The 25,494-nt window shown below is 43.9% G+C and overlaps 2 protein-coding genes and 1 long non-coding RNA gene across 4 annotated transcripts in view; 2 read left to right on the top strand and 1 right to left on the bottom strand.

The window, feature by feature from the left end:
* The first annotated feature begins 170 nt into the window (after positions 1-170).
* LOC126983626 (uncharacterized) lies at positions 171-5,598 on the top strand. Its single transcript, XR_007736048.1, has 3 exons — positions 171-486; positions 3,003-3,173; positions 5,458-5,598. It is a non-coding gene; the product is annotated as an uncharacterized LOC126983626 (long non-coding RNA).
* LOC126983622 (ATP-dependent RNA helicase DHX30-like) lies at positions 2,371-19,339 on the bottom strand. The gene is made up of 16 exons (XM_050836472.1): positions 19,036-19,339; positions 17,990-18,070; positions 17,655-17,751; positions 17,033-17,199; positions 16,412-16,560; positions 15,765-15,876; positions 15,184-15,397; positions 14,747-14,825; positions 13,836-13,967; positions 12,279-13,021; positions 11,250-11,454; positions 10,579-10,802; positions 9,749-9,987; positions 6,427-6,646; positions 5,384-5,641; positions 2,371-3,138 (listed from the first exon to the last, which is right to left on the bottom strand). Exons 1-16 carry the CDS (start codon positions 19,160-19,162, stop codon positions 2,874-2,876), a joined length of 3,312 nt encoding a protein of 1,103 aa, XP_050692429.1. The 5' UTR covers positions 19,163-19,339; the 3' UTR covers positions 2,371-2,873.
* Positions 19,340-19,842: 503 nt separating this feature from the next.
* LOC126983621 (venom phosphodiesterase-like) overlaps positions 19,843-25,494 on the top strand; it is a 40,861-nt gene continuing 35,209 nt past the window's right edge. The window contains exon 1 of one of the 2 annotated variants that reach the window (XM_050836471.1): positions 19,843-19,962. Coding sequence is in view for 1 of the 2 variants with exons in the window: in XM_050836468.1 (XP_050692425.1) it covers positions 25,398-25,490 (93 nt within the window). In the remaining variant the exon portion in view is untranslated. Of the gene's footprint in view, positions 19,963-25,381; positions 25,491-25,494 lie in introns of those variants that run through there. The other variant, XM_050836468.1, reaches the window with a different exon arrangement.

Below are 25,494 nucleotides of genomic sequence, written 5' to 3'. Positions count from 1 at the left end.
TTCTTGAGTAAATGAAGCAGCCTCGGCGCGTGTCATACTGGGCAGGGGATCATCTATATAGCCTATTATTATCATCCATTATTCTTATTCTTCTTTTTTCTTTTTCCTATTATCATCATCATCATCATCAACTATAATTATAAGAGCAGGGAGGGAGGGGGGCGTTAAATTTCTCCTTACCCACCCCACTACGCCAACTCCGGGGAATACGACCATTATCATAGCTCATAATATTGCCATTGTTTATATTATATCAGCATTACCATTATCATTCTTTTTACTGTATTGAAATAGCCTTGAAGGGCGAGAGGTGGCCGTGTGGGGGCGTGCGGGTCTCGGCCACGCCCACCACCACCACCATCATGGCCGACCTCTCCCGTATTTATTAGTGTTCCCGTGGCCCAGGAGTCTCTGTGCCTGGCGTCCTGCACCGTACCCGCTTCCAACAAGATGTAGTTCGAGTTGTGGTGGCGACAGACGCAGCAGGTGAGTGAATGGCGTGCGTGGCTGTCCGGCCGAGGCGCGAAGCTTCAGTAAGGCTTCATGGAGCCTCGCGCGGCGGCCGAGGCGAGGACAGCTTCCTATTCTCTCTTCTATTCTCCTCTTCTTTCTCTCCTTTACTTTTGTTTTTATTCTCATTCTTCTTCCCTTTCATTAACTCTTCCTTCCTTTATACCTTCTCTGTTTTCTCTCTCATTCCTCCTCCTCCTCCTTCATCTCTCTTCCTTCTTCACATGATTTCTTTCTCCTCCTCTTCCTCTCCTTTCTCGTCTTTCTTCTCCCTCTTATCTCCACCTCCTTCTTCTCCTCCTTCTCATTGTCCTCCTCTTCTTCCTAGCTTATAAAAAAATATTCTTCTCTTCCTAACCTTTGATTCCTATTTTGTTTGTGGTGATGGCCCTCACCTTCCCACCTGTTCCCTTACACCACTATTTTCCGAGGCAGTGAATCATAAGGTGCATGTAATGTACGTACGGGAGAGAGGTCGGCCAGCAGAGCAGTACGGGTGTCTTGCCCCGAGGTGCCTCCTGCCACCCATGGTGCATGCAGCAGGAGGTGCAGCTGTCGTGGCCCGAGATGCTGCCAAGGGTTCCAGAGGCCTTCAGCCGTGGGATATCCTTTGGTTTGATACCAAAAATTCTGCATCCCGTCTCAAGGATTCGGGTTAGAAATTAGAACATCTGCGGGTTGTTGAGATAAAAAATATTAGAGTTGATAAATCCGACATGCTTGGATAAGTGACAGTACTTAATTATGATTGGACTGAGTTGTGTGCCATAACTAGATTTCATAGTACATACAAAATTTAAATAAACATGACATGCATGGGAAAACATCTCATGCCAAATTGTTAAGTAACAAAGGTGAACAGTGCTTCACCTAGGCTTACGTGCAAACCCCTCGTTAATGAATCCAGTGGACACACAGACAGGCAACCTTACTCAGGGAAGAATTCCAGTCGTCCATACATTGTGTACTGCCTGTGGCCTAGAGAACATTGGGCTATACCAAGCTTCAATTTATCTCCTGTAGTGCCAGTGTAGGAAACATTTACAAAAAAATACAACGGTGTAATACTGTGTACCTTGATGATCAAAGAATTTCCCTGTCATGCTGAGATAGGATTCTCAGCAGCTTGCCTTGTTGGACAGAGTACAAGTAAGACTCTTCAAATGTACCTGTAGAGAAATTATGAGCTCATCTACTTAGTTCATCAACCCTGTACTGAGTTAGTAAAGTGTCTGGTGTTTATATTTGAGTTCCATACACAAGATGCCTATTCCAAAGTCTTGTGTCTTATGTGGCATTAAGACCTCACAGATTTTGGATTGTATGAATATCCAGTTTTGACAAGACACTGTGTTGGACTGTGAAATTGGCTCTTTAACCCAACTGACCCCCTCTTTGACCTTTAGAAATAGCTGATGTGAGAAGCGAAAGTGTCTTATAATATCGATCTTAGTAATCTTTTTCTTGACAACATTTTGGTATTCACAGAAGGAAAAAATACTTGAGAGCTGAACTATATATGCATTTCCTGGGATTTGTTCCTTTCCTGGGATCTGTTCCTCTCCTATAATTCCTTCCTTTGTCTCCCTCCAGCATATGACCACTGAGCCCTCATATATATAAAAATTTAAGAATGTACAATAGAAAAAGAGAGAGAGAGAGAGAGAGACTTCTTCCCTATTATATACATTTCATTTATATTTTTTGCTCATTTTTCTTTTATTATAAATTATTAATCTGTTTTGTACATGTATTTACAGTTCATTTAGTGTTGTCTAATCTATGGAGTGCAGAACTGAAACCCATATATGAGGCTCCTGACTACAAGACACTACATAAAATGAAAATAAAAATAAAATAAAATTCTTCAACAATATAATTTTCATCTCATAATTGACAAACACAAACACTATTAACTCGCCGAGGAATTAAAGGAGCCATACAAAACTACAGTCAATTTAGTATACACAGAAAATGTATCACAGAGATTCCATATATTTGCCTACATTTCATACAGGTAAATACACTGTTATTGAGACCAGAGACTGTATGGCAAGAGACTAGAGCTGTTCTTTGTTGTAGACTGATTGTGGATTCCTTGATTTCCTCTTCTATTTGCTTTCTTTTATTTTCTCATGGCTTTTTCTTCATCATTCCTGTTCTTTTTCTCTTCCCATATATTGCTAATTTTTCTCCTCTTATCTAGCTCACTTGTCTTTACCAATTCTCTCTATGTGTTCTCTATTTGTCTTCATTTTCTTCTCCTATGGCTTTTTCTTTATCATTCCTGTGTTCATTTTCTCTTTCTGTATATTGCCTCATCTTTCTCCTCCTCTTATCTATCTCACCCCTCATTTAGTCTCTTACCACTTCTCTATATGGTTGTTTTTCCTTTTTCTATACGACAATGGCTCCTCCTCCTCCTCCTCCTCCTCATTATCATCACCGTCCCCCACCCTAATCGCCTTCTTTTCCCCTTGTGTCGTCAGCAGCTTACTCACGAAGCTCACCAGGTCCTCACAGAATCGGTCGGCCTCGGAAGGTGTGGCGTGCAGGCCGCGAGTGTCCACCAGGTAGCCCACAGCCTCGTCCAGGGCCGCCCTTAGCTGGAGGAGGAACTGCCCGGTCCTGCGGAGGAGAGAAGACTTAGGAACACAGAGGAGGTGATTTAAAGTAGTTTTCAGTTGTTCATTTTTAGTGTCGTGATGATTAGACGCTGAGTGGGGGAAGGTTTGCAATAGAGGTAGAGGTGGATTGCAATGATTTCTATATATTAGGTAAGAGGTGGATTGCAATGATTTCCGTATGTTAGGTAAGAGGCGGATTGCAATGATTTCTATATATTTGGTAAGAGGCGGGTTGCAATGATTTCCGTATATTAGGTAAGAGGTGGATTGCAATGATTTCTATATATTTGGTAAGAGGCGGATTGCAATGATTTCCGTATATTAGGTAAGAGGCGGATTGCAATGGTTTCCGTATATTAGGTAAGAGGCGGATTGCAATGATTTCTATATATTAGGTAAGAGACGGACTGCAATGATTTCTATATATTAGGTAAGAGGCGGATTGCAATGATTTCTATATATTAGGTAAGAGGTGGATTGCAATGATTTCTATATATTAGGTAAGAGACGGACTGCAATGATTTCTATATATTAGGTAAGAGGCGGATTGCAATGATTTCTATATATTAGGTAAGAGGTGGATTGCAATGATTTCTATATATTAGGTAAGAGACGGACTGCAATGATTTCTATATATTAGGTAAGAGGCGGATTGCAATGATTTCTATATATGAGGTAAGAGGCGGATTGCAATGATTTCCATATGTTAGGTAAGAGGCGGATTGCAATGATTTCTATATATTTGGTAAGAGGTGGATTGCAATGATTTCCGTATATTAGGTAAGAGGCGGATTGCAATGATTTCCGTATATTAGGTAAGAGGTGGATTGCAATGATTTCTATATATTAGGTAAGAGGTGGATTGCAATGATTTCTATATATTAGGTAAGAGGTGGATTGCAATGATTTCTATATATTAGGTAAGAGGTGGATTGCAATGATTTCTATATATTAGGTAAGAGGTGGATTGCAATGATTTCCATATATTAGGTAGGAGGCGGATTGCAATGATTTCTATATATTAGGTAAGAGGTGGATTGCAATGATTTCTATATATTAGGTAAGAGGTGGATTGCAATGATTTCCGTATATTTGGTAAGAGGTGGATTGCAATGATTTCTATATATTAGGTAAGAGGTGGATTGCAATGATTTCCGTATATTAGGTAAGAGGTGGATTGCAATGATTTCTATATATTTGGTAAGAGGTGGATTGCAATGATTTCTATATATTTGGTAAGAGGTGGATTGCAATGATTTCTATATATTAGGTAAGAGGTGGATTGCAATGATTTCTATATATTTGGTAAGAGGCGGATTGCAATGATTTCTATATATTTGGTAAGAGGTGGATTGCAATGATTTCCGTATATTAGGTAAGAGGTGGATTGCAATGATTTCTATATATTTGGTAAGAGGTGGATTGCAATGATTTCTATATATTTGGTAAGAGGCGGATTGCAATGATTTCTATATATTTGGTAAGAGGTGGATTGCAATGATTTCTATATATTAGGTAAGAGGTGGATTGCAATGATTTCTATATATTAGGTAAGAGGCAGATTGCAATGATTTCCGTATATTAGGTAAGAGGTGGATTGCAATGATTTCTATATATTTGGTAAGAGGTGGATTGCAATGGTTTCCGTATATTAGGTAAGAGGCGGATTGCAATGATTTCTATATATTAGGTAAGAGGCGGATTGCAATGGTTTCCGTATATTAGGTAAGAGGCGGATTGCAATGATTTCTATATATTAGGTAAGAGGCGGATTGCAATGGTTTCCGTATATTAGGTAAGAGGCGGATTGCAATGATTTCTATATATTTGGTAAGAGGCGGATTGCAATGGTTTCCGTATATTAGGTAAGAGGCAGATTGCAATGATTTCCGTATATTAGGTAAGAGGCGGATTGCAATGATTTCTATATATTTGGTAAGAGGTGGATTGCAATGATTTCCGTATATTAGGTAAGAGGCGGATTGCAATGATTTCTATATATTTGGTAAGAGGTGGATTGCAATGATTTCTATATATTAGGTAAGAGGCGGATTGCAATGATTTCTATATATTAGGTAAGAGGCGGATTGCAATGATTTCTATATATTAGGTAAGAGGCGGATTGCAATGATTTCTATATATTTGGTAAGAGGTGGATTGCAATGGTTTCCGTATATTAGGTAAGAGGCGGATTGCAATGATTTCTATATATCAGGTAAAGATAAAATTGCAGCTACTATGCTAACCTCTCATCCACCTGGAAAGAACACTCGTCTTGACCATCCACACTAATGCACAACATCCCCTCGGTGACCTCCAGCTCGTCCCCAGCAAACAGCGCCACAGTGAGGGGCTGCAGCAGGGAGAGGTCACGTGCCACTGTCCTCCGGTTGACTGCATCCCGGCTGAGGTTGAGGCAGAGCAGGTGTGGGGGCAGGGAGGTGGTGTTCTTTGGGGGCTGGTGCAGCACACAGTCGCTCCCTGTGTCTATGTACTCGCCTTGCCTGGGTGGGGGTAAGAGAGGTGAGTGCTGTATAGTGTAACCTTGCATTTATTATCAGGAGGAACTTAACTAAACACATAGGGTTGTGTTACAAGACATTTCGCCGCCCGAGAACACATATTTGACAAGGCTATCGTAGGAGTTGTAGGCATTTCCGGGAGTAGTCTTATGACCCTGATGCTAGTTTGAGCCTTCCTCTGTACCGTGAACCTGAAGAAACACTCATTAGAACCCGACTGACCCCCTCTTTGACCTTTAGAAATAGCTGATGTGTGAAGTGAAAGTGTCTTGTAATACTGCCCATTAACTCCTTGACTGTGGATTTCCTACAAGAGGACATCACCAAGCTACAGGAGAGGAGCAAAAAGTGGCTGATACAATTCAATGAAGAAAAATGTAAAGTCCTGCACCTTGGAAGGAGATATCCAGCATACCAATACCACATGGGAAACACTCCACTATCCACCACAGAGGCAGAGAAAGACCTGGGAGTATGTGTTACCAGGCTACCAGTGAAGGCCAAATCTGTGCCAATCGCAGTGGACAGGTTAACTGAACACATCACCTAACTTACGAGGGCTTGCATTCTCGACACTTTCAGCCCTCACAAATACTTCCCAAGGCCACGAAGATCAGTCGAGGGGAACTTACCAAAACACAGCAAATTAAATAAGCTCAAGTATGTAAGCTTAGTCATGCTCAAGAGGAAAAAAAAAAGGATATCCAGAGCTTACAAAAAATTGGATATTCAGAGCTTAAAAAAAAAACTTTCTCCCTTTCACTCACCTGCTCTTAATAGCCAAGGACTCCGGGTTGAGGATGCCCTTGCTGTAGGATCCCCGGTGGTAGTGCAGGAGCCGCCCCGCCCCCGCCCCGGCCAGCAGCACACCAAGCACCAACTGTCCATTATGGCGGTTAATGTTCCACCGCGAGAACTCCGACCTCACATCCTCTCGGTCCAGCAGCCGCGCGTCATATAGGTGAGTGGCGTACACCTGCTTGATGCCTGGTAGGGGTGGAAACAGGTGTCTTTTGTTTATGTCTTGGGTCTGGTTATTAGTATTAGTGCAGGTGAGTCTGTGAGGTATGTTGATGTGAGTTATGGGATAGAGGGTGTCAGAGAGAGGCAATCAGTAATATGGATGAATAGTGGATGAGTACCCAAGGTTATATTAGTTCAAGTGGGTCTGTGAGGTATGTTAAGGTTAGTGAGTTATGGAATTATGGGAGTTTTGGAGAGATTAAAGGTAGAAGGAAGGAGACCAGTTGGTAGACCTAGGAAAACATGGAGGTGTATACAGGAAGACTTGGCATTGCTGGGATTGGATGAGCATAGGGCAGAAGACAGAGTAGAATGGAGGAGAGCCATAAAGCGTCCAGCCGCTCAGGAAGAGTGAAAATGGATGTTAAAGGAAATGATGATGATGATGATGATAGTGAGTTATGGAATAGAGGGTGTTAGGGTGAGACAATCAGTAATATGGATGAGTATTTGGAGTGAGTTAGGAGATGAGAGATTAAAATGTGCAGGAAGTAAAATGAATCTATAAAGTGGATGAGTGTTGGAGAGATGAAGTTTAAGTGTTGCAGAGAGGAAGTGAAGTGAATCAATAAAGTGGATGAGTATTAGAGAGAGGAAGTTTAAGTGTTGCAGAGAGGAAGTAAAGTGAATCAATGAAGTGGATGAGTATTGGAGAGATGAAGTTTAAGTGTTGCAGAGAGGAAGTAAAGTGAATCAATAAAGTGGATGAGTATTGAAGAAATGAAGTTTGAGTGTTGCAGAGAGGGAGTAAAGTGAATCAATAAAGTGGATGAGTAATGGAGAGATGAAGTTTAAGTGCTGTAGAGGAAGTGAAGTGAATCAATAAAGTGGATGAGTATTAGAGAGAGGAAGTTTAAGTGTTGCAGAGAGGAAGTAAAGTGAATCAATAAAGTGGATGAGTATTGAAGAGATGAAGTTTAAGTGTTGCAGAGAGGAAGTAAAGTGAATCAATAAAGTGGATGAGTAATGGAGAGATGAAGTTTAAGTGTTGCAGAGGAAGTGAAGTGAATCAATAGAGTGGATGAGCAATGAAGATTTTTTTTTTTTTTTTTTACAGGAAAGGAAGCAGCTCAAGGGCATGTAAAAAAGTGTAGAGGGAAAAAAAAAGAGAGGAAGTAAAATGAATCAATAAAGTGCTTGAGTATTAAGATAGAGTTGGCATGTGAGGGAATGAACGCACTGAATGGACTTAAAATAAATTGGAAGTGTTGGAAAATAAATACAGCTTGACGTAACTTCACTAGACCCTATACAAAACTTAATACAGCTCAATATAACTTCACTAAACCCTATACAAAACTTAATACAGCTCAATATAACTTCACTAGACCCTATACAAAACTTAATACAGCTCAATATAACTTCACTAAACCCTATACAAAACTTAATACAGCTCAATATAACTTCACTAAACCCTATACAAAACTTAATACAGCTCAATATAACTTCACTAAACCCTATACAAAACTTAATACAGCTCAATATAACTTCACTAAACCCTATACAAAACTTAATACAGCTCAATATAACTTCACTAGACCCTATACAAAACTTAATACAGCTCAATATAACTTCACTAGACCCTATACAAAACTTAATACAGCTCAATATAACTTCACTAGACCCTATACAAAACTTAATACAGCTCAATATAACTTCACTAGACCCTATACAAAACTTAATACAGCTCAATATAACTTCACTAAACCCTATACAAAACTTAATACAGCTCAATATAACTTCACTAGACCCTATACAAAACTTAATACAGCTCAATATAACTTCACTAGACCCTATACAAAACTTAATACAGCTCAATATAACTTCACTAGACCCTATACAAAACTTAATACAGCTCAATATAACTTCACTAGACCCTATACAAAACTTAATACAGCTCAATATAACTTCACTAGACCCTATACAAAACTTAATACAGCTCAATATAACTTCACTAGACCCTATACAAAACTTAATACAGCTCAATATAACTTCACTAGACCCTATACAAAACTTAATACAGCTCAATATAACTTCACTAGACCCTATACAAAACTTAATACAGCTCAATATAACTTCACTAGACCCTATACAAAACTTAATACAGCTCAATATAACTTCACTAGACCCTATACAAAACTTAATACAGCTTGACGTAACTTCCCTAGACCCTATACAAAACTTAATACAGCTCAATATAACTTCACTAAACCCTATACAAAACTTAATACAGCTCAATATAACTTCACTAGACCCTATACAAAACTTAATACAGCTCAATATAACTTCACTAGACCCTATACAAAACTTAATACAGCTCAATATAACTTCACTAGACCTATACAAAACTTAATACAGCTCAATATAACTTCACTAGACCCTATACAAAACTTAATACAGCTCAATATAACTTCACTAGACCCTATACAAAACTTAATACAGCTCAATATAACTTCACTAGACCCTATACAAAACTTAATACAGCTCAATATAACTTCACTAGACCCTATACAAAACTTAATACAGCTTGACGTAACTTCACTAGACCCTATACAAAACTTAATACAGCTCAATATAACTTCACTAGACCCTATACAAAACTTAATACAGCTCAATATAACTTCACTAAACCCTATACAAAACTTAATACAGCTCAATATAACTTCACTAGACCCTATACAAAACTTAACAGCTCAATATAACTTCACTAGACCCTATACAAAACTTAATATAGCTTAATATAACTTCACTAGACCCTATACAAAACTTAATACAGCTCAATATAACTTCACTAAATCCTATACAAAATAAATATAAATACAGCTCAATATAACTTCACTAAACCCTATACAAAATAAATACAACTCTACATAACTTCACTAAACCCTATACAAAAATAAATACAACTCCACGTAACTTCACTAAACCCTACATAAAATAAATACAACTCAACATAACTTCACTAAACCCTGTACAAAAATAAATACAACTACGTAACTTCACTAAACCCTATACAAAAATAAATACAACTTAACGTAACTTCACTAAACCCTATACAAAACTTACCGTCACTGAACCTCAAATATCTATGGCTGAGGTTCCGTTCATTACAGTAGTACAGTTTCTCCTCATAGCCGTCACAGAGTCGCCACCCCTGCTGCAGGCCGTACAGGGCAAGGAGGTCGCTGGTGGGGTCGGCAGCCAGCTTGACCAATCTGTTCTTGGCGCGGAGGTCGATGCTGTTGTGGAAGACCCCCCGACCCCCTGACATCATGGCCGAGATGGACAGGACCGGGTCGACACACCTGGAATATGATGTGCAGGTGTGCGTTATTGAAGTAGTTAAAATGGTAGTTAAGTTAGTGGTACAAAAACAATAGAAAGTGTCCTGTCATCTATTTTTTTTTTTACAATAAAGGAGACAGCTCAAGGGCACACACAAAACCCTTTTTGTTGCCCTTGAGCCGTGTCCTCTGATGGGGGAAAAAAAAACGTCACTAAAATTCTACGTATGATGGGACCTTGCCGTAAACTTTTTGAAAATTCTAAACCTGGGCGCTAAAGGTCCGGAAACTTGAGTCACAGAATTTTATGGTGAAACGAGATTGGCAAGATCATTTTTGTGTTGGCTCCCGCTGGTCCTTTCTTCCGCACCGCTCTGCCACACAGCACCCACACCTACCCCTTCCTCCCATACGTTACCTATAGCCAACACAGAAACAATCTCGCCAATCTTGTTTCACTATAAAAATTCCATGACCCAATTTTCCTGACCTTTACCGCCCAGATTTAGAATTTTCGAAAAGTTCACAGCAAGGTCCCATCATACTTAGAATTTTAGTGGCAAAGTTCATGAGAGAGTCCCACTAAGCTACTACTTCCACTGACCACCTTACCTGAACAGAGACCCTAGAACCATGGCCTTGGACAGGTGCGGGGGCGTAGAGAAGTGCGTCACCCGTCTGCCGAGTGCGGTGAGGTGCTCGGTGGTGTGCCTGCGGTCGGGCGTCAGCATACCCAGACGCTCCAGTGTGGTGAGAGCGCTGGAGACTAGGCGGCGCGACGGTACGCTGATCCCCTCCGCCAGAAAGCTTCTCACGCTCTCATCGCCGCAGTGAGCCTGAGAGAAAGGGAGATAAGGTAGTGTTAGGTGTGTGTGTGTGTACCTAGTGGAGTTCACAAGTATACTAGAAGTTGGTTAACTTAGAAGCCTCCTCTTACCTCTCTCTCTCCTTCTCTGTATCTTTCCATCTATCCTCTCTGTCCTGTTCCTTCCTTCCTTCTTTTTCTCTCTCTCCTCTATCTTTCCCTCTATCCTCTCTCTCTCCATCCTATTCTTTCCTCTTACTTTTCCTTATCAATTCCTCTATTTTTTCTCCTCTTCTCCCCCTCTCCTTAGTTTTCCTTCCTTTCTTTCCCTTAACCTTCATTCCTATTTCATTTTCCTCTCCTTCCCTATCTCTTACCTGTTTCCTTTTCCCTTGCTATCCATTCTTCTCTTTCCTTCTCCTCTCCTTCCCTCTCTCCTTTCCCCTGCTGTCCACTCTCTCCTCCTCCTCTCCCTCACCTTACACTGCAGGATGACATGTTCCAGCGGTATCCTCATGATCTCAGGCACCGGGAATTGGGACATGTCTTGGTGGACCTCGGTGGAGTACAGATGGAACACCTCCCCTGGTTGAACGCGCCCCGCCCGCCCTGCCCGCTGCTGGCTGTTGGCGCGGGAGATCCAGTGGTTGCCGAGAACGCTGATGTCCTTCTTGCTGTTGTACCTGTGGGGGAGGGAGTGTTGTACCTGTTGTGTTGTTGGAAGGGGTAAGGGAATGGTTCTATACTGACCTATCTTCCGGCCACTCCTCTAACTCTTTTTAGGAGAAGTGAGCAGCGTTTTTTTTCATATTTGTTGCCTTTTTTATGCCCTTGAACTGACTCTGCTGTAAAAAAAAAAATAATAATAATACAGGTTCCTAATAGCCTTCTACTAGACAAATTGACACTTCTCCGAGGATAGGTAATTGCATAGAGAAGGGTGTCTGTTAAATGAGAGGTATGTGGTAAAGAAACTTGTGCTGATAGGTAACTTAATACAGAGGGATGTCAATACAAAAGCTTGATTCCTTAATGTTTGGGGGTTCGAAGAGCTAATGGGTATTTTTGTTTTCTGTGTTTCTTTTAAAGTCGTCAGGAATTGAGTTATTGTGTGCTTTTTCTATTGTTTCAGGAGTTAGTGGTAGGGGAAGCTTCTGCAAATGCTTTATCTTATGAGTTTTGTATCTGGCTGCCTCCTGCGCTGTAAGAAAGAATATATAAATAGCACACCACACAGGTACTTAATCCCTTGACTGCGGATTTCCTCCAAGAAGACATCACCAAGCTACAGGAATGGAACAAAAGTGGCTGCTACAATTCAATGAAGAAAAATGTAGTCATGCACCTTGGGAGGGGATATCCAGCATACCAATACCACATGGGAAACACTCCACTATCCACCACAGAGGCAGAGAAAGACCTGGGAGTGTATGTTACCAGGCTACCAGTGAAGGCCAAATCCATGCCAATCGCAGTGGACGGGTTAAAGCCTTGCCACCCCGCTCACCTGTGCTCTTTCTGGAAGCCGGCGTCCACCACATACACCACGTCCGTCACGGTGAGGCTCGTCTCCGCCAGGTTAGTTGCCAGCACCACCTTCCTCTTTCCATGTGGCGGCGGCTCAAAGATCTGCTCCTGCTCTTCCGTGGGGAGGCGTGAGTGCAGCGGCAGAACACACAGCCTCCGCCCTAAGCCGAAATTCTTCTGTAGCCTCGTCTGGACCGCCGATATGTCCTGCCAGCCCGGGAGGAAGCAGAGAACAGCGCCAGGAGGTCGGGATTTGTCAATGGACCGGATGACATCAATGATCAAGTCCACGTTTACCATCGGCAGTGACTCAGGCTCCATTAGGGCGGTGAGGTTGTGGCGCCGAGGGTTGATGCCGAGGACCTCTAGCGACGCCGGGAGGTAGTGGCGCTTGAGGGGGTAGAGAGTGCCGGGGACTTTGATAAGTGCTGCTTCATCCCTCTCGAAGTACTGGAGAATCTGCTGTGTGCTCAAGGACGCGCTCATGAGGACCAGCCGCAGGGATGGCCGCTGGTGGAGGAGGCGGCGGAGAAGGATCAGCAGGATGTCGGTCTGTACGGAGCGCTCGTGCACCTCATCGACGATCACATGCGACACGCCAGCCAGTCCTGGGTTGGCGTGGAGGCCCTGCAGCAGCATCCCGGTGGTGCAAAACATGACGCCGCCGCTGCCCTTGACCGGCCGATGCTCCAGACGCACGTGGTAACCTATGCTCTCGCCAAGCTGGGAGTGGAGGGGAAGTAGAGGTTAGGAATTTTCATTTTTGTTTGTTTTACACTAAAGTATAGATCTTGATTGACCCTTCTCCTTCCTTCCTTTCCTTCACCTTCATTCCTATTTCATTTCAAGCTGGGAGTGGAGGGGAAGCAGGGGTGAGGAATTTTTATTTTTGTTTGTTTCACACTAAAGTATAGATCTTGATTGCCCCTTCTTCCTCCTTCCTTTCCTTCGTTCCTATTTCATTCTCTCCTTCCCTATTTCTTACCTCTGATTGTTTTTATTTGCAAGAGAAGTCAAGGGCTAACATAAACACCAACAGGAATAGTCTGAAAAAAATACTGCTCCCGAAAATGAGAAGTGCTTTATTATTGTTTATTTTAAGGCAAGGAAGGAAGGAAGGAAGGGGAAGGTTGCTCCAGTCTCTCACCTTACATACTTAGAGGGTTTTATAAGTGTAGATATGTTAATAAAAGTGAGCAAGAGATTTATGGTATTACTACACTCTTACAGGACCACAACCACTACCACTCCACCTTTTCCCTTCTTTCTCCTTCCCTTCCCACTTCTTTTCCTTCCTCCCTGGTTTCTCCTTTCCTCCTCACTTCTATTCCCTCTTCCCTTCTTTCTCCTTTCCCCCCTCTTTCCTTCCTTGTTATTATCCTTTTCCTTGCTCTCTTTCTCCTCTTTCTCTCCCTGTCCACCATTTCACCTTACAGTGTAGAATGACATGTTCCAGTAATATCCTCATGCCCTAACAAACTCCATCATCATCATCATCATCATCACCACCACCACCACCACCACCACTGCCACTCACCGCCTCGTTGCGCTCCCTAGCCACACGCTTGGCCAGGGAGATGGCTGAGATGCGGCGGGGCTGTGTCACCAGGATGTTGCACTCTGCCCCTTGGCCCTCTGCCACCCACTGGTCCAGGATCATCTGTGGGACCTGAAACACACCAAGGGAATAATGTGGTGTTGTATAGGTTTGTCTGTCAACTGTATTAATTATTTTTTAGCATTTTAGCATTTACTTTAGGTCACACTAAAGTCTGCTCACTTAACCCCTTCACTATGGCCGGGCCAAAACAGCGCCCCGCGCTGTATCCAGGATCGCCACGCGCGCCAAATTTCAAATGTCGCTACTGAATATAAAAAGTTTTCAGCCATAAACTAAACATAATCATCATGTATTATATATGAAAACATGCAGAATTAAATGGTGCACATAAAGAAACATAAATTAATTGATAATTTTGAGATGTAAGCATAAATATTGAGATAAAATAACTCGTATATTGACTAAAGCAAGCCAGGACGCAGTATGCGCATCCTCGGATACGGTACGGGGCACGCAAGGACGCAGCATACACATCCTCGTGTTGGAGGGGTTAAGTCTGACCCAAGCTGACAACAAAAACCCAAGTGTGTTCGTAAGCACAGTCCAGATTATCAGAAAGTGCTGGATGAGATAAACACAAACAGAGATTAAAGAAAACTTGGAAGCCATACCAGTAGCCAATCAGCACTCGGCTTGCAAACAGGCTTAGGTTTATGTTGTCAGCTTGGGTCAGACTTAAGTGAACAGACTATAATACAGCTTGCAGCCTCTTCCCATTACTTTAAGACACACTAACACAGCTTGCAAATCTTGGTCTACAGTATTCCAAGTTAGCTAAGTAGGCCTGAGGGATGTCATGTCAAAGGAACAAAGAGGATGGTGCATACCTGTGTGCTTTTCCCGCAGCCAGTGTCGCCAGAAACCACCAGCACACGCTTGTCCTGCAGGGCTGTGAGCACCTCGTCTCTGGAGGGGTGGTAAAAAAAAAAAAAAGTATCAGGACACCTCTCCACCCAAAATTGACCTTTTTTTGGTCACTCTTTATTTTCATCTTTTTAGGAGCAGTGATTAGCAGGTTTTTTTCCCCTTTTTTTTTTTTTTTTTTTTTTTTTTTTGCCCTTGAGCTGCTTTCTTTCCTGCAAAAAACAACAACAACAAAAAACAAAAACAAAGCAGTGGATTCTGAGTACGTCTCGGGCTACACAAGACTACAAGGAGACTACAAGTAGTGATGGGGTAACAAGCTTCAAAACTCTCTTCAGGAGGGTACTGGCTAGTGATTGTGAGTACAGCATGTGATCAGACCATGGTGAGTGACACACACCTGTACTGCAGCATGGGGAGCGTCGGGCGCCCCTCCCTCTCCTCTTCCCGGGCAGCCTGGCGGAGGCGTCTCTTCTCCAGCAGTTGGCGGAGGTACTGGCTGCGGTACTCTGAGTCCCTCTCCTGCTGATGGTTGAGCCGCTGCCCTGTCAGCAGGCTGCGGGGCGCCTCCTCCTGCTGCCTGGCCTCCATTGTGGTGTGCAGTGGTGACAGGCCTGACAGGTAAAGGTAAAATTAGAGACCCATGGAGATTTTTTTTTATGTTTTATTTTTATTTTTGATGATTTAATTATTTTTTCACTTATTTATTCACCTAAAAAAAAATACCCAAAATTACTTACAAAACCAATTACTTTCCTAAGTTGGGGAGTTCTTTTACCACATGCTTAAAAACAAAGAATGATACACCAGTTCTCTTCACCCTCAATTAAATATATAGAGAAAAAAATTGTATTGAAATGACCCCCCCCCCCCCAAAAAAAAAAAAATAAATAAATAAATAAATAAACAAACAAATAAATAAATAAATAAATAAATAAATAAAAATGATAAAGCCATCCTCCCCCTTGCCCTCTGACTCACCTTCCTCCTCCAGCCCCGCCATAAGCCCCTCCTCATCCCCGGCCTCCAGTCCCATGCCAGGCAGGGGCGGCGACACCTCCTCCCGCACCCGCTCCATCAGTGGCTGCACCTCCTGCGGGAAGGGATAAAACAGTGCTGCTCAAACACACGAATAAGGATTGTACTGCACCTTACATACACTCTGTAAATGAAAAAGGAATTAGCCCTTTACTACATACTTAAAAACAAACAATACTACCCCTCTCTCCCCCTTCAGTGCCCCACCTACCCCCAAAAAATGCCCCCAAAATTATTTATGAAACCAATTATTTTTTTAAGTTGGGAAGGTCCATTACTACATATTTAAAAACAAACAAACAATACTACCAATACTACCCCCTCTCCCCCTTCAGTGCCCCACCTACCTAAAAAAATGCCCACAAAATTACTTATGAAACTAATTATTAACCTATGTTGGGGGGTTCCTTTACCACATACTTTAAAACAAACAAACAAACAATGATACACCAGTTCTCTTCACCCTCTAACTCTCACTTTTTTTTTTAATCAAGGGTTTAGTAAGAAGAGGAAGTGGGTTAGTGGTGAAGATACAGGTGTGGGAGAAGGAAACACGCCATTCCCCCCTCTCCCGTCAGTGCCCCACCCACCTCCTCATAGTGGCGAAGCAGCGTGAGGCCCTCCTGGTGGGTGGCGGTGGGCACGGTGATAGTGGGCGGCAGGTTCCACTCCCTGAGCCGTTCCTGACGCTCCTCGACCGACGCCGTGACTGGGTAGCCCGACGCTGTGAGGTAGTTCCCTGTGCGGCGGAAGTTACGTGAGTTTTGTTTTTATTTGTTATTTTATGGTTAAGGAGGAAGCTCGAGGGGAGAATAAAGAATAAAGAAAAAAGCCTGCTGGTGGTGTTCCTAGAAATATATAGTTGTTGATGCCTCCATGTACAACCCCCAAACAACCGTAATAGAAAATAAACATATGAATGGATAATACACACAAGTACATAAGTAAACAATGGACACCTTCAAGTCTGTCCATTAAAAGAAAAAAACTTGTAATGGAAAATAAGTGAATAAGTAAATAAACAAACCACACATACACAAAGTCACTAACAAACACTTCCAAGTACGAACCTTAAGAAAAAAAATGAACGTAAAGGGAAAATAAATAAAACAATCACTAGAGTCACCAACCAAGTATATATGCACAAACTTAATAAGAAATAAATAAACAAAAATCCAAGAGTCGCCAGCACCTCCTCCCCCAGTCCGCACCTTTGTACAGCATCTCCGCAGCCTTGATAACAGCGCTAATCTCTGCGTTCTTCTTGTTGAACCCGTAGCCGGTGAAGGTGGCGGGGTGGGGCCAGGTAAGAGCGACGGTGCACTGGAACACTAGCTGGTGGTTGATCCGGCCCATCGCAGACGTCTTCTCCTCAATGCTGGGGGAACACTCATTAATGGTTATCTCTATACGTCACAAAATACTTCTTACACTGGGCCGTATTACTAAACATTTTGTCGCCCAAGTTCACATATTTGACAAGGATTTCGTAGGAGTTTTTGGCATTTCCAGGAGTAGTTTTATGGCCCCGGTGGTAGTATGACCCTTCTGTGCCGTGAATCTAAAGAAACACTCATTAGAACCCAATTGACCCCCTCTCTGACCTTTAGAAATAGCTGATGTTAGAACCGTAAGTGTCTTATAATACTGACCAGTATGTCTTCATTAATCACATTACTATTCCACTGAGCAGTCAAAGAAACCTAATAATTCATGTTCTTACAACTGAATAACTATCATATGGTAATCATTGTTCCCATAAATGATAGTAAAGGTTTGTATGGTAAGAAAAGTTTGTCAGCTATAGCAAGTACGAGGTTAAGGTCACTCTACCTGTATTTCTTGTTGAGGTTGGTAGACAAATTATGGAACATGTTTTTCACCGTTGCTTTCACATTCGGGAATGTCTTGAGGATTTCGTTCTTCTGTTCTGTGTATGGAGATGTTAACTCTTCAGTAAGTTACCACAATTCACATAGCAGAAGATATGGAGATTACTGGACAACATCTTTGCATCCTTGAGACCGAAAGACCTGGCACATGCCCAAGAGTATGCAGTGACAGACTCTAAATAGTTCAATGTGTTCTATATCTATAATTCATCAAATAAAGAATGATCAGTTAGTCAGTCAATGCACACTGTAACGAGGGAAAACCAGGCGACTCACTCTCCATGTAGTGTGTGTCTGCCAGGACCAGCTGCTGCAGGTGGCTGGACTGTGGCTGCGTCTTACCCCGCGCCGAGGCTCCTGTGGACACCAGAGTTTTGTGGTGAGGAAACACAACAATCATTGAAAAGGGTATGCAGTGGGAGATGGAAATGGATGACTAAAAATAATCGTTGTTTTGTAATCTAAAGAAATCAATAAGAAATGTGATCTATTTATACAGTCATGCAGAGAAAATGGTACAAGTCAACTAGACTTTGCTGAGGAAAGTACCAGGAGCCACCAGTGCCGGGCTACACTGCAAACAGCCCGGCAACAACCTCAATTCCAGAGCAAGTTACAGGTTTTAAATTAGACAGATTTCTTTGGCGTTGGACTCCTGACAAGACAGAGCAAACTACGTGATTGTTAAGAATGAAAGGAGAATTACCAGCCAGTATTTACAGTTACAGGTTTTAAATTAGACAGATTTCTTTGGCATTGTTAACCTGTGGGCTTCGGCAATGGGAAAGCCGAGAAGTGGCCGAGAAACGTCAACATTACACTGCATTTTGAGACTAAAAAAAGAGCATGGAACGTATATCAGAGTACTCCTCTCATAACCATAAAGCCGTAAAAAATATTTACTTTTACTCAAACTCCATTCTTTTTGGGTGGTGTTTGTTACAAAATAAACAGTCTCATGACACATGGCATCTAGCCGAGAGTCGCTTGTTGTCTACTTTAGATCATTTGACAAGTCAATACTGTATGGATAGCTAGTTCATTCTGCCATGACCTTACAGCAAAACCTATGCAAATAAGACCACCTCAAGATCAATCATCCACCACAATGACCCAGGGCATGCATGAAGGGTTGCTCTATGCCCCCACCGCCTACAATTAGCTCGAATTAGGCGTTTTGAGCCGAGCCCCAAACGGGGTCCGCCGTTTCAGCGGACCGACTCGCGGGAGCCCAAAAATGGGTCCGCCGACGCTGCCGGGTTAAGAATGAAAGGAGAATTTCCAGCCAGTATTAGAACATGGTTAAACACACTTCAACCTACGCTTTGTCTTGGCCAGCAGGTGCCCCGAGGTGGCGAGGTGCCTGGGGGTGCAGGGGGGCAGCAGTGCCTGGGCCGGGCCGTGGCACCGCGCCCCCACCACCACTGTCAGCCGCCGCCACACCAGCATATTACTTATTGTCTTGACCTCCTCGGCTGCCTATTCACACACTTATCCACACGCCTCCCGGCATGTTCTTCGTCTTCTTGGGTGTCTTATGGGCTAGTTAGGCCGCGGTTGCATCACCTGACACGCGTGAGCCTCGCCGCAGCAGACGCCGCCGGCCGCCGCTAACACCGCCTTGCGTACTGGAGGAATTAACAACACTCACCACTATGTAATTATGCTTTAAGGGACTTCATTTAACGCTTATTATAGTTTATTGACAGTCTGGACCTCTTACTAATGAAGAACTTCCGTGTGAAATAGTTTGGATTCTGCGTGTTACAGTTTTCAGATAACGGCACATAGCCCCAGCATATCATATTGAAATTTCAAGATTATTTTAAGTTAGTTGGGATATTTTGAGATAGTATTGCTGCATTTTGACATCTTTGAAAGCTATGAGCACAGAATTTGTTTTTAATTCTGTGGCTGAGTCTTGATCTTGATGTCACAGGTGGCTTGATATTTCTCCCAGCCAGGCCTTTGTATCGGCAGCTCCTGTGAAAGCAAACAAAACAGAAAATCGGTGTTCAGCTACTCGGGGCAAGATTGATTGATTGATTGATAGTTTATGTCATTGCCTACATCTTGCACGCCACATGCTCTCCAGGAACTCTTTCATCACCTCAATCACTCGTCCACTCGTCTCTCCACTCAGCCCCAGCAGCAGCACCATCCACTCCCTTTATAGAGAGAGTCCCGATAAGCCGCCCTTCTGGGCGCCATTTTTAGCCCTTCGAGCACCGCGCCGACTTTGAACTGAGGTAATAAAAACATAATTTTACCTATTTTAAAAGCGGATTCGGCTGCTTTTTAATGTAACAATGCCTTGCTGCCTAGCCTTCGGCTGTAGCAACATGCCGCAGACGGGATACAAAGTGTATAATTTAACTGCAAGGCCGCTGAGAAGGCACAGGTGTGCTAACAGTCAGTCGTCTTGGGAGGAAACCATCGGTCATGACAGCAAGACACACACACTGCCATTGTGTGTGTCTTGCTGTCATAACCGCCTACCCTTTGTACTGTCTATGGAAATAATTGTGAGAGAGGCACAGCTACAAGGACTGAAACAATCGTTCACCTCAGGCCCAGACATCGAAGCTAAAATTATTGGATGTGATCTCTCCCACAGGGCTCTAGCTGTTATTTCTGGATATATGATGCGCAGGGCACCCGTACAGGTGCATAACACGCATATTTGTTGGCTGTTGGGGGGACGGGGGAGCCGGGTGTACAGAGGAGGGAAGTGAATCAAGTGTAATTGTTAAGTGTTGGTGTGTTGTGGTGACAAGTGATTGTGTATTTGTTTTCTGAATGAGTCTATTGTACCGCAGTCTAAAATCTGATGAGGGAGGTTGTTCCAGTCACGTATGGTGCGTGGAAAGTATGAGTGCTTGTATGCGTCAGTGTTAGTGTGATATGTTTGGTATTTATGGATGTCCCATTGCCAACCCTTCCCCTATCCACCAGTCCCATTACCAACGTTTCCCCTATCCACCAGTCCCATTACCAACCCTTCCCCTATCCACCAGTCCCATTACCAACGTTTCCTCTATCCACCATTCCCATTACCAACCCTTCCCCTATCCACCAGTCCCATTACCAACCCTTCCCCTATCCACCAATCCCATTACCAATCCTTCCCCTATCCACCAGTCTCATTACTAACCCTTCCCCTATCCACCAGTCCATTACCAATCCTTCCCCTATCCACCAGTTTCATTACCAACCCTTCCCCTATCCACCAGTCCCATTACCAACCCTTCCCCTGTCCACCAGTCCCATTACCAACCCTTCCCCTATCCACCAGTCCCATTACCAATCCTTCCTCTATCCACCAGTCCCATTACCAATCCTTCCCCTATCCACCAGTCCCATTACCAGTCCTTTCCCTATCCACCAGTCCCATTACCAACTTTCCCTATCCACCAGTTCCATTACCAACCCTTCCCTATCCACCAGTTCCATTACCATCCCTTTTCCTATCCACCAGTCCCATTACCAACCTTCCCTATCCACCAGTCCCATTACCAACCCTTCCCTATCCACCAGTCCCATTACCAACCCTGCCCCAAACCACCAGTCCCATTACCAACCCTTCCTCTATCCGCCAGTCCCATTACCAACCATTTCCCTATCCACCGGTCCCATTACCAATCCTTCCCTTATCCACCAGTCCCATTACTAACCCTTCCCCTATCCACCAGTCACATTACCAACCCTTTCCCTCTCCACGAGTACCATTACCAACCCGTCCCCTATCCACCAGTCCCATTACCAATCCTTCCCCTATCCACCAGTCTCATTACTAACCCTTCCCCTATCCACCAGTCCCATTACCAATCCTTCCCCTATCCACCAGTCCCATTACCAACCCTTCCCCTATCCACCAGTCCCATTACCAACAATTCCCCAATCCACCAGTCCCATTACCAACCCTTCCCCTATCCACCAGTCCCATTACCAATCCTTGCCCTATCCACCAGTCCCATTACCAATCCTTCCCCTATCCACCAGTCCCATTACCAACCCTTCCTCTATCCACCAGTCCCATTACCAACCCTTCCCCTATCCACCAGTCCCATTACCAACCCTTCGCTATCCACCAGTCCATTACCAACCCTTCCCTATCCACCAGTCCCATTACCAACCCTTCCCTATCCACCAGTCCCATTACCAACCCTTCCCTATCCACCAGTCCCATTACCAATCCTTCCCTATCCACCAGTCCCATTACCAATCCTTCCCTATCCACCAGTCCCATTACCAATCCCCTATCCACCAGTCCAATTACCAACTCTTTCCCTATCCACCAGTTCCATTACCAACCCTTCTCCTATCCACCAGTCCCATTACCAACCCTTCCCCTATCCACCAGTCCCATTACCAACCCTTCCCCTATCCACCAGTCCCATTACCAACCCTTCCCCTATCCACCAGTCCCATTAATAACCCTTCCCCTATCCACCAGTCCATTACCAATCCTTCCCCTATCCACCAGTCCCATTACCAACCCTTCCCCTATCCACCAGTCCCATTACCAACCCTTCCCCTATCCACCAGTCCCATTACCAACCCTTTCCCTAAATACCAGTCCCATTACCAATCCTTCCCCTATCCACCAGTCCCATTACCAATCCTTCCCTATCCACCAGTCCATTACCAACCCTTCCCCTCTCCACCTGTCCCATTACCAACCCTTCCCCTGTCCACCAGTCCCATTACCAACCCTTCCCCTATCCACCAGTTCCATTACCAACCCTTCCCCTATCCACCAGTCCCATTACCAATCCTTCCCCTATCCACCAGTCCCATTACCAACCCTTCCCCTATCCACCAGTCCCATTACCAATCCTTCCCCTATCCACCAGTCCCATTACCAACCCTTCCCCTATCCACCAGTCCCATTACCAATTCTCCCCCTATCCACCAGTCTCATTACCAACCCTTCCCCTATCCACCAGTCCCATTACCAACCCTTCCCCTCTCCACCAGTCCCATTACCAACCCTTCCCCTCTCCACCAGTCCCATTACCAACCCTTCTCCTCTCCACCAGTCTCATTACCAATCATTCCCCTATCCACCAGTTCCAGTACCAACCCTTCCCCTCTCCACCAGTCCCATTACCAACCCTTCCCCTGTCCACCAGTCCCATTACCAATCCTTCCCCTATCCACCAGTTCCAGTACCAACCCTTCCCCTCTCCACCAGTCTCATTACCAATCATTCCCCTATCCACCAGTTCCAGTACCAACCCTTCCCCTCTCCACCAGTCCCATTACCAACCCTTCTCCTCTCCACCAGTCCCATTACCAATCCTTCCCCTATCAACCAGTCCCATTACCAACCCTTCCCCTATCCACCAGTCTCATTACCAATCCTTCCCTTATCCACCAGTCCCACTACCAACCCTTCCCATATCCACCAGTCCCACCTACCCTTCCCCTCTCCACCAGTCCCATTACCAACCCTTCCCCTGTCCACCAGTCCCATTACCAATCCTTCCCCTATCCACTAGTTCCATTACCAACCCTTCCCCTATCCACCAGTCCCATTACCAATCGTTCCCCTATTCACCAGTTTCATTACCAACCCTTCCCCTATCCACCAGTCTCATTACCAACCCTTCCTCTATCCACCAGTCCCATTACCAACCGTTCCCCTATCCACCAGTCCCATTACTAACCGTTCCCCTCTCCACCAGTCCCATTACCAATCCTTCCCCTATCGACCAGTTCCATTACCAACCCTTCCCCTATCCACCAGTCCCATTACCAACCGTTCCCCTATCCACCAGTCCCATTACCAACCCTTCCCCTATCCACCAGTCCCATTACCAACCCTTCCCCTATCCACCAGTCCCATTACCAACCCTTCCCCTATCCACCAGTCCCATTACCAACGTTTCCCCTATCCACCAGTCCCATTACCAACCCTTCCCCTATCCACCAGTCCCATTACCAACCCTTCACCTATCCACCAGTCCCATTACCAACCCTTACCCTATCCACCAGTCCCATTACCAACCCTTCCCATATCCACCAGTCCCATTACCAACCCTTCCCCTATCCACCAGTCCCATTACCAACCCTTCCCCTATCCACCAGTCCCATTACCAACCCTTCCCCTATCCACCAGTCCCATTACCAACCCTTCCCCTATCCACCAGTCCCATTACCAACCCTTCCCCTATCCACCAGTCCCATTACCAACCCTTCCCCTATCCACCAGTCCCATTACCAACCCTTCCCCTATCCACCAGTCCCATTACCAACCCTTCCCCTCTCCACCAGTCCCATTACCAATGTGTGTCACACACATACACACAGACACACAGTGGACTTTTTCCTCTCATTTATTTCTGCCCTTAATTAAGATGTTTCTTCTGTTGTACTCTCTCGGTACCGGTTGGATCTTAGTGACGCTCGGCGGCGCGCGGACTCGCCAGTCGCCATGCGTATGGGCCCTGTGGAGACAAATTAAGCCTTGAATGTTGTGCTGCTGGCTGCTGAGTCACTGCCTCGCTGACCGTCTTCCCAAGTTCCCACCATCTTGTCCTGCTTTTCGTTTCCATCATAGCTCCCGGCTCCATTATTTTATTATTGAATATATTTATTGGATAATTCCTCATGTCCGATTCTTTTTTTTTTAGGATGCTAATATATATTGTTATTGTTATTAGACTATGAATACATCCATAATAACTACGTATACATGCTATTATTTTTCGAAAAAAATATTCACTTAATTCAGGAGAGAGAGAGAGAGAGAGAGAGTACAACAGAAGAAACATCCTAATTAAGGGCAGAAATAAATGAGAGGAAAAAGTCCACTGTGTGTGTGTGTGTGTGTGTGTGTGTGTGTTATAACAAAAATCAAAGAATGGGATACATCAAGGTGGAGAAGGGAAGCAGAACAGAAATATACACTAAGTATATACAGAAAATACAAGAGTAATATAGAAGAGGAAAGCTGGATAGACAACACTGAAGAATCAAAATTAATGATGAGAGGAAGAACCAACACGCTAAGTTTAAACTGGATTAATGGCTACCAAGGAAAGAGTGAGCGATGTCCATATGATGACTGTGACAAGGAAACATTAGAACATTTTCTTTGAGAATGTACAGGTTATGAAGATATAAGAAACAAATTTAACTTACAATTAACTTCTCACAACACAGAAAAAATAATAGCAGAATCACTACTTTTTGGTGAACAAAGAATCAAAGATATACAAGAAAAAGAAAAGAATATATTAACCCGGTAGCAGCGATGGGCCAAATTTGTGGCTTTACCGTGTACCAGCGACGGGCCAAATTTGTGCCACGATATAACCCCCCCAAAAAAAATAGATGATGCATAAACTGATCACAAATGCGTTGATATATATAAAAAATGGTTTGCGTAAGCGGTGATTCTTTCTCATTATTTTGCTTAGATGGGCCTTTAATCTAACCTAACCTAACCTAAGAAACATGACCCCCGCAGCTACCGGGTTAAAACTATCTGGAAAACAAGACACAGAAAAACACAGGAACTGCAGCACAACTAAAGAAACAGCCTAGTGGGAGCCGATGCCAAGGCTTATCCCACGCCTACTACGAACTGAACAGAGTTTGTGGGTGTTTGTTGAAGAATCCTTGTTTGGTGTGTGGCGGTGAGTGTATTAAAACTATTAATGGTGCTACTGGTGTTATGGTGCCCCTGGAGCCTGGAGGAGCCGCACAGCCCTGCCTGGCGTTGCTGGAAGCCTGCAACACACCCTGCAACACTGCCCTCCACGTGAGTGTGA

Source organism: Eriocheir sinensis, chromosome 54 (assembly GCF_024679095.1).
Source record: "Eriocheir sinensis breed Jianghai 21 chromosome 54, ASM2467909v1, whole genome shotgun sequence".
NCBI classification, from domain to species: Eukaryota; Metazoa; Arthropoda; class Malacostraca; order Decapoda; family Varunidae; genus Eriocheir; species Eriocheir sinensis.
The sequence above is the reverse complement of the archived record's forward strand: the minus strand, read 5'-3'. Positions and strand labels throughout refer to the sequence as shown.